This window comes from Vigna umbellata, chromosome 3 (genome assembly GCF_029865625.1).
Source record: "Vigna umbellata cultivar VRB3 chromosome 3, Vumbellata_1.0, whole genome shotgun sequence".
Classification (NCBI taxonomy): Eukaryota; Viridiplantae; Streptophyta; class Magnoliopsida; order Fabales; family Fabaceae; genus Vigna; species Vigna umbellata.
In genome coordinates, this window is record NC_142167.1 from 8,616,569 (window position 1) to 8,626,496 (window position 9,928).

At 33.4% G+C, this 9,928-nt stretch overlaps 1 protein-coding gene across 1 annotated transcript; it reads left to right on the top strand.

The window, feature by feature from the left end:
• The first annotated feature begins 201 nt into the window (after window positions 1–201).
• QWRF7 (QWRF motif protein (DUF566)) lies at window positions 202–2,289 on the top strand. The gene is made up of 5 exons (XM_047326653.1): window positions 202–861; window positions 1,006–1,239; window positions 1,381–1,470; window positions 1,595–1,705; window positions 2,095–2,289. The coding sequence occupies exons 1-5, from the start codon at window positions 202–204 to the stop codon at window positions 2,176–2,178; spliced, it is 1,179 nt and encodes a 392-aa protein (XP_047182609.1). The 3' UTR covers window positions 2,179–2,289.
• The last annotated feature ends 7,639 nt before the right edge of the window (window positions 2,290–9,928 follow it).

A 9,928-nucleotide genomic window follows, 5' to 3' on the forward strand; every position in this document is an offset into this window, starting at 1 on the left:
CATTTTTGCATGGCGTGGAGACATCTACGTATTCAACGTTCTTCCTACTTAACGTGCTTGCAACTTCTAATTAACCTCTCTCTCTCTCTCTCTCTCTCTCTCTCTCTCTCTCTCTCTCTATATATATATATATATATATATATATATATATATATATATATTGAATGATATTCGTAGCAAACCATACGCACTAATTCTTCAATGGACAAACCTTTCCACGGTTCTTCTTGCCGCAACCACCTCACGGTGGTGGCACCATCACCTCGGCTGGTCCGAAGTCGAAGCGGCAATGGCTCTGCCGCCGCAGCTATAACTACTCCGGAGAGAAGTTCTGGTAGGTTGAGCTCTAGTGAAAGATTCAGCATCACTAGTATACAACGTTCGAAGTCGACATCGAGAACAAGAACAACCAACAAGGATGAAGGGAACATGAACCTAAACCCTAGATCCATTCGAAACAAGCAAACAAATACTAGGGTTCAAGACAAGAAAAATAAAGATGACAGCTTTGGCAAAATCTTGCAACGAGGTGTTAGCCCTGATAATAATAATAACGTTGGAGCTTCAAAGAGGACCTCATCATCAGTAAAATCTCCTTCGGCATGGGCGCTTTCCCCAGGAAGATGGTCATTGGGATCTCCGATATGGCCTCAACCACAGCCGAAAACATCCCTCAGTGTTAGCAGTGGTGTTGGTGGCAGTGTTAATAAAGTTTTGAAGTACTTCAAGCAAAAGAAAGTGTCACCGATGCAAGAGGAAGAGTACCATCAGTTTAGGGTTTTGCATAATAGGCTTTTGCAATGGAGGTTTATCAATGCCAGAGCTAACGTTGCCATGGCTAATGTCAAGACTATGGTCGAGGTACGTTCTTTATGTATTTCTTTATATATCAGTTATAACATATAAATAGATACAAAGTTATCTTACAAGTCTATAGAAAAATGTATTAAAAATTCCGAAGAGATAAGGTGAATTTATAGCATACATTTCATCGTATTATTTCAGATACAATTGTTTGCCGTATGGGCTGGAATTGTTAAACTGAGAAAGATAAGAACAGAAAAGAGAGTTGAACTGCGAAAGGTGAAAGATGTGATGAAGCTTTATAAAATTCTGAATGGACAACTCTATCTTCTAAGTGAATGGGCTCAATTAGAGAGAAGAAATCAAGAATCAGTTGCCAAATTGACAAGAAAATTGTCAGCATTCTCCAACATAATCCCTTTAACCTACCTTAAGGTAATGTTCATTATCATATATACCAGTTTAAAAGACACTAATAAATGTTTAATTATGTGTGTAATTATTTTCTAATATTTAGAACAATTTTGGTCGTATATTGAAGCTTAAAATTTTCTTCCTATTTGATTTTCTTGACAGGTAGACACAGAATCCATCTCTGATGCACTGAATGCAGCCATTACAGTAATGGAGGATTTTGAACCATTGATCACAAAATACCACACAAAGGTATATATATATACACCTTTTTCTTTTCTTTCATTATCATTGCCTTATTTTTTATTCAAGAAATAAAAGATAATTAAAAAAAGTATTGGATAATTAATTATAGAACTTGTGTTATTCATTTCAGCAGGTTGAAAGAATTCTTTATCAAATTACAGAACTAACCACAACCCTAAAAGAGGAAGAAGAGTACTTACAAGAACTTCTCATCCTTCTTCCAATTATTTCTACTTCATTGGTAACCTTCACCCTCCTAATCACTTTTTTTTTTAATTTCTTAAACGTTAGTTTTTGTAAAATTAAATTAATTTAAAATTTATTATTTATTAAGTTTGATATACTACTATTATTAAATTTTTATTTGATTATCTATTAATTGTTTCACTTAATAAATATACATATATCAATAGGAGAGTCACGTCAACTAAAAACAAAATAAGTTTAGCAAATTTTATTTTACAAATTAGTTTAGTAAAATTAAGTTAGATTTAAAATTTAACTTATAAGACATTGCAAATCTGAATATTTAGATAATATACAATATAAAAGAATTTGTTTTTTTTTCATGTCTAATCTTTTGAATTAAAGAAAGTAAATAATGATTTTGATTGATTTCAAATACTACAGGAGAATGAGAAAAGCATTGGAGTGCATCTTATTCAAAAAGTGATGGAGTCCAATACCACAAACTATATCCATGGCATTGCTTAATGAGGTCTCACTACATAGGACCAATATTTTCTTTTCCCTGTACTTTTATGTATTTACTTTTTAATTATAAAACATAGTATATAGTATAACTTTTTTTTTATGAAAACCAATGCTATACTTAGAAGTCATGTTGATAAACTCTAATGATAAAAACTCATGAGTTTTTAATTTATAGTAAACTTTGCTTTATTTTTAGTTTTGAAAATGTTCACTTTTACTCAATTAATGTTTAGTATGATAACTTGAAAATTAAATTAGTACATATTTTAATTCATTAAAATGTCATAAGGAAACTAATAAATAAAAATATTCAAAGAAGGTAAAAGAAATAATTATACTTTTCAGCCTCTTTATCAATGTCTTTCTTTAATAATGCATTGGAGGAATAAAGTTAAGTTAATATTTGATAGAAAATTATTCTAACAAAAAAAATTCTCTATATTTTGTAACATTTTAATAATATGCAATATATATATATATATATATATATATATATATATATATATATATATAAAAATATAATATTACAGTTATCTTAAATATAACTATAATACCAAAAATAATATAAATAAAGATCTCAAATAGCTAAAAAATATAGTTATACTCATTCAAAAGTGTAACAAGGTATTGCAAAAGATAACATGAACATGTCTAAAACATCCTAACTCTATACTTCAGCATCACTCCTATCCTATACTAGATCACACCCATAATAACACTAAACTCAATTATATTCGGACATTATAGACAAAAAATCTCTATATTTTGCAACATCTCACTTTAATAATATGCAAAGCATACATACATAAATATATATATACACACATAATGTTATTACAATTATCTTAAATATAACTATAATACCAAAAATATATATAAATAAAGATCCCATATAGCTAAAATATATAGTTAAACTTGTTCAAAAGTGTAACAAGGTGTTGCAAAAGATAACATGAACATGCCAAAAACATCCTAACTCTATACTTCAACATTGCTCCTATCTTGCACTAGATTCGTTGCTAATTTCTTATCTACTCACACCATTAAGGTGATAATTGCAAACAAAGAATACAAAGACAAACAACCACAAAAGAAAGGGGTAAGTTAATATGCAAAAGATTTGATCTAAAATAATCATGATATATTAATTTATCAACTAAACATGTTTAACATACAACAAATTCATACATTCACACCCATAGTGACACTAAACTCAATTATCCGGATACATGCCTTTAACATAAGGCTTCAACGTAGGTGTGAACTTGTAGAGGTATCTATGCTCTACAGGGTCATAACAAAGGAGTTATTACCATACCATCTACAAGGTTAGTCCCCTTCATGCTTAGGACCAAACATTGTCGATAAACTAGGACCTCCTATGACTCTCACCACATAACGCATTCTAGTATGTTTGAGTGTGAATAATCATTAGAGTTCATGATACCTCATTTCTGACTCCCTTTATGTCAATGCATACATTATTCATTACACCACACATAACATCTCCTTGAAATTCTCTCAACAACATTTCTAAACATATTCTCAATCATGTCATCACATAATAGAACATCATAACACTCTCAAACATACATAAATTACATTACAAATATATCTCAAACGATCACAACGTAAGAAAAATATAATATACACACTAACACTCAAAAGTGATGCTTAGAGTCAAACCTTTCGTAGCCCTCAGCCATAACTCTGGTGCACAACGCCAGAAAAAGGTGGCGTTTAGCAATAGTCCTAACACGCATCACCATTCTTTTTGCAAAACGTCGCGCTCAACGACACATCTTTGCCTACAACCAAAATTGCTGGCAGTGAAATGTTTAGTGATGCCCTACTACCGCTCAATGCCAAAGCATTAACATTTATGAGGGCTAGCAGTACAAGATTGACGCTTAGTGGTTTGAAGCTAAAATGATCCCAAACCTGTCTAATGAAATGATGTTCAACACCATCTTGCCACCGCTTAACGACTTATCAAATATTAGCACAAGGAATATACTCAAATGATCAAATTGATATTCCTTATTCAGTACTTTGGTCAAAAATAAGTTTTAATGTTAGGGCAAATAGTAAATTACTCAATTGATCATATTCTCATTTCTCCAATTCAACTCAACTCAATCAATTCAGCAAACAACATTTAAAACAATCAACGCAGTAATCAACCATTCTTAAACCAACCAAACATGCAAATTATAATTCTCAAAACATCTATAACTTTAAAACAAGGCAATTAGTTTCTCTTACTTGAGAGACGACAAAACAACTTTAAAACCTTATAAGCACCCCTTGATGCACAAAAAATGACATTTGTCCCTAAGAACAACTCAAACACGATCAAAATATATCATTAGAACCACTAATCAAAAAAGACTCTTAAAAAAGCTCAAAGCACCACACGCAAACTAAGATCGTCCATATGCATAGAAAAACGTACAAACTAAGAAAAGAGCAGAAAACCAACTTACTATTTTATAGAAATAGGATAGAAGTGGAGTGTTCACCTTAAAGATCACCCTAGAAACCTCCGATTTTTCAACAGAAAATGGTTAAAAACTATAGAGAGAAGGAAAAAGCACTAAAGAAAAGGAGTTTAGAGAGATGATATGATTTTAACATAATGAAACTCGTTTAAAAAATTATATTAATACTTTAAACTTTTATTATTAAAATAATTTAATCTCATTATTTTAAACACGTTACTAATTTTAAAACACTATTTTTTTTAGTTCTTACATATATTTCCTTTTTTTAGTTTTATTTTTCAAACTTATTATGTGATAATAATCCATGTTTTTAAAATAGAAAATCAAATAAAATTACAAATAAAAAAATAAGGGACTAAAATTGTAAAAAAATAGACAAAAAAACGTAATAGTCAAAACTACAATTAAACCTAAAATATTTTAATTTCTAACATAGGTGACTCTAAAATCATACTAACAACCTTTTTAAATAATTGATAGTATATTTTATTGGCTTAATACCACTTTTGGTCCTATTTTCGTTAACTTTGTTCGATGTGGAACTCATTTTTTTTAATGTTTAATGTAGTCACTTATATCGTAATTTATGTTCAATTTGGTCATTTTGGCTGAGGACGTATAAATCGTTAACGACACGTCACCTATTAGTGAATTACATGGCAGTTATGGGTTGACGTGACTAGGACCAAAATTGACTAAGGATGGTCGCACCAATGAGGGCTTGACATGTGGCAACCCCTTTCTTCACCCAAAAATTAGGGTTTCAGATTTGCATATGCAGATTGGGGAAAAGTTTTCTCCAGTGTCGTCACGCGAGAATAGGGTTTCTCCTTCATGACGGATATGGTGAACTTCGTGATAATTGGTTTGCTTCTAGGTTTTTCTCATGCAGGTAAATGAAGAAGGCGTAGTGGATGATGGTATCGGAGGGGGTATTTTTCGAAGAGTATAGCGCAGCGGAATTAACACTCAGAGAGCGGAAAGCGTATTCGATCACAATTAAACTTAATTTGGTCCTTTTAGTAAAAATAATTTTCTTTCAGAAAATTAATCAAACAGTTGATATACGTAAAATAAAATGAGTGTAGGGAATAAGAAGATCAACTCAGAATTTTTATCCTGGTTCGAATCAAAAGATTCTACGTCCAGTCGTTAATCACTATAAATAGTGATTAACCTTTTTCACTAAACAATTGTTTAACAGATTACAAGATAATAAACAAGAATAAAATGAATAGAACCACTCTACCAACTTGAAGAGAACCACTCTACCAACTTGAAGAGAACCGCTTCAGCAATCGACCAACGATTCACAAGCTTCTCCTTTCACAAGACCAGGCAGAGCACCTTGCTAACTTGAAGAGAGTCTGCTCCGACTATCGACACACACGATACGCAAGCCTCTCCTTTCACAAGACCAAGCAAGGGAACAATGAACAAAAAGCTTTCTAAGAACGTTCCTCTGACACACAGTGTTCTAAGCTTTCTCAGTTCAAAAACGTTACTTTCTAATTTCTCCAAAACAAAATATATAGCCAAGTACACTGAGTGCCAAAGGTCAGCTCCCAACTGCCATGAATAATCGATTATTGTAAGTGATAATCGATTATTCAAGTCCGTTATAGGTTTTCAAAAATGTGATAATCGATTATATGAAGTGATAATCGATTATTCAAGTATGACTTGTGATAATCGATTATTGCTTAATCATAATCGATTATTGTAGTTAAAAATGCAAGTTTACAAGGTTTACAAGAATTTCCTACTACATTTAATTTCTACAAATTGCTTTTAACTAATTCTAATATCTTCTGCAACTAAAACTTCTTGTAGCATCATCAAAACAAATTTCTTCAAGATTTACCAATACTCCTTATTGGTAACAATCTCCCCCTTTTTGATGATGATCAAAAATTCAATTTTAAAAGCAAGTTTGGCTTACCTGCAAAACATACAAGCTAACAAACAACAACAAGGTTAGCAATACCTGTAATAATTTTTACTTCTCCCCTTGTATTATTCTTCTCCCCCTTTTTGATCAGAAGCAAAAAGATCGGATGTTAAAGGCTCCCCCTAAATATGATCTCCCCCTCAATTAATCAAAGGATGCATATAATCAAGAGATCATTTTATTTATGAAAATAAAGATTACATTATAAGAAGACACATAACAGACAGAATTATAACATAGATGAAATGGCAAGTAAACAACAAAACAGTCTAACATAGAACCTATATCTAAAACTCAGGACTAGGAGATCTCTCGGGAGGTTGAATGTTGAGATGATTCTCGATGTTAGATAGACGAACATCAAGATCAAGAAATTGATCAACCATGTATTCATCAACAGATCGTTGCCACTCATAAATCTCCTCAAAGTGAGTCTTTTGTGCAAGACTCATATCCTCCAATTGTTTAGATAACCTTGCAAAATGTTCTTCCATAGAAGTGGAGGAAGAGGAGGGTATGTTGGATGGTCCAGCATCAGACGGAGCAGCAGCACTTACTGGGTCAGCCATATGAGTATCCATGTCATCATCTTCATCTACATCAGGATGATCATCATCTTTGTGAATAAGGACTCTTCCTCTAGTAATGAATCCCATTTGACGAAAGGTTGTATCTCCAATTTCTGATCCCACAGCTTCAATATTTTGAACTAGTTCTCCTTCAACAGGTACACCTTTGAATTCTAAAATCCTAGAGATAAGAAGAGCATAGGGAAGTTGATATGAATGGGATTTCTTGGCTTTTACCATTGTGTCAGCAATGAGAGCAGGCCAGTCGATGTGTATGTGATTTAGAATCCCGTACAATAGAAGTAAATCCTGCTCAGAGCATTGAGCATGGTTGGTTGCTCTAGGACATAAAATCCAGACAATCAAGTAGTGGATCATCCTTTCTTCAACTTTAAAACCTCCAACCAGTAATTGCCTTCTATTTGTTTGTCGTTCAGGATACGTAGGAAGGATTGAAAAGTCATCATCCTGTTGAAATCTTCAAGTCCTAAGTGGACTTTGACAGCATCATCCCAGATGGGAAGTTGAGCAACATTGGTCCATATGTCATCATCTAAAATGATGCGTACTCCCTTGACCTTAGTAGATATTATCCCATCTCGATAGCGCAAGTTGAAGTAGAAGACTCTTATCAGATCAGGATAAATGCAGCCTTTTTGTTCTAACAGATGCGTTAACCCCTGCTCAGCAAAAGTGTTTGGAAATTGAAAGCCATAGAAGCGGAAAAAGTCAAGACGAATAAACTTTACCGCCATGATCTTCCTTTCTTGCCAAGAATTAACAAAGTCTACGTGTTTTCCTTGATCTGAAATCCATCCATCTATGTTTGCAAGACGTGGTTGAGAAGAAGAGGATGCTCCAACAGCTCTGCGGCGATGTCTCCTTGAATCTGCCATGGAGAAAGGTTGAGGGAGAGATAGTTTGAGAAAGTGAGTAAAATTGGAGAGATTGGAAGCTCAAGATTTTGATTTCAGCAGTTTCTGGGTGCAAAGAGATGGCTAATAATCGATTATAGGGGCCTATTTATAAGAAGAAGTGAAAAACTAGCCGTTTATGGCCGTTTTGAGCCGTTATGGGAGGCTCCAACGGCTTTATTTTCGAAACTGTTAGCGTGATAATCGATTATCGTAAGTGATAATCGATTATCTGCTCGTTGATCACTTTCCAGAAATTGTGTGATAATCGATTATGTATGAAGATAATCGATTATTTGCTCATGATTTTCCAGGGTTGAATTTGAAGATTCATAATCGATTATTGGGTGGGATAATCGATTATCTCAGTGTAGAGGATGTTGCCCAGGTTTGTAATAATCGATTATGACCTGATGATAATCGATTATTAACGCTGATCTTACGAAAACTTGCAAAGAACCATAAATATGGAGTCTAAGATATGTCTAATACCCCTAACTCTCTTCTAAGCTCATAGAATCTATCTTTAGGCAGGGCTTTAGTAAAGATATCAGCTAATTGATGTAACGTGTCAATGTATTCAATTTGGCAATCTCCTTTTTGAATGTGATCTCTCAAGAAGTGATGTCTAATTTCAATGTGCTTAGTTCTTGAGTGCATGATGGGGTTCTTAGTTAGGTTGATGGCACTAGTATTATCACATTTCAGAGGAATGTGATCAAGGAAAATATCAAAGTCCTCCAGTTGTTGTTTCATCCATAAGATTTGGGCACAACAATTGCCAGTAGCAATGTATTCAGCTTCAGTAGTAGATAAAGCTACACAAGCTTGTTTCTTTGAATGCCAAGACACTAAAGAACAACCCAGAAAATGACAAGTGCCACTAGTACTTTTCCTATCAATTTTACAGCCACCATAGTCTGCATCAGAATAACCTATTAAACTGAGTGAAGCATCAGATGGATACCAAAGTCCAAAAGAAATGGTTCCTTTTAGGTATTTCAAAATCCTTTTGACAGCAATTAGATGAGATTCTTTAGGATTAGCTTGGTACCTAGCACACACACATACACTTTGCATAATGTCTGGTCTACTAGCAGTTAGATACAGTAAGGATCCTATCATTCCTCTAAACATGGTTTCATTTACCCCTTCACCAGATTCATCCTTATCTAAATAGCAAGACGTTGCCATAGGTGTGTTGGCTTCTCTACAAGTATCCATACCAAACTTCTTAAGCACTTCTCTACAATATTTAGTTTGGGAGACAAAAGTTCCCCCATCTATTTGCTTTATTTGCAGCCCTAAGAAGAAGGTAAGCTCACCCATCATAGACATCTCAAATTCACCTTGCATTATTTGTGCAAATCCCTCACATAATGAATCATTTGTAGACCCAAAAATAATATCATCTACGTATACTTGAACAATCAAGATATGTTTTCCTACTTTCTTAATAAATAGAGTGGAATCAACCTTTCCTCTAGAGAAATCATTTTCAATCAAGAAGGTACTAAGTCTTTCATACCAAGACCTAGGTGCCTGTTTAAGACCATACAAGGCCTTTTTCAACTTATAAACATGATTAGGATATTTAAAATCCTCAAAACCAGGAGGTTGACTAACATATACCTCTTCTTTAATAAAACCATTCAAAAATGCGCTTTTCACATCCATTTGGTACAATTTAAACTTCATCAAAGAGGCATAAGCAAGTAACAATCTAATTGCTTCTAACCTGGCTACCGGTGCATACGTTTCATCATAATCTATACCTTCCTCTTGACAGTATCCCTTAGCAACTAGCCTTGC

What these genes read in the sequence shown, in the direction of transcription:
- QWRF7 (XM_047326653.1), top strand. Translation starts at nt 202, where the DNA reads ATGGACAAACCTTTCCACGGTTCTTCTTGCCGCAACCACCTCACGGTG. An exon ending in ATGTCAAGACTATGGTCGAG is followed by an intron (nt 862 to 1,005) that starts GTACGTTCTTTA and finishes GTATTATTTCAG; the next exon opens with ATACAATTGTTTGCCGTATG. An exon ending in TCACAAAATACCACACAAAG is followed by an intron (nt 1,471 to 1,594) that starts GTATATATATAT and finishes TATTCATTTCAG; the next exon opens with CAGGTTGAAAGAATTCTTTA.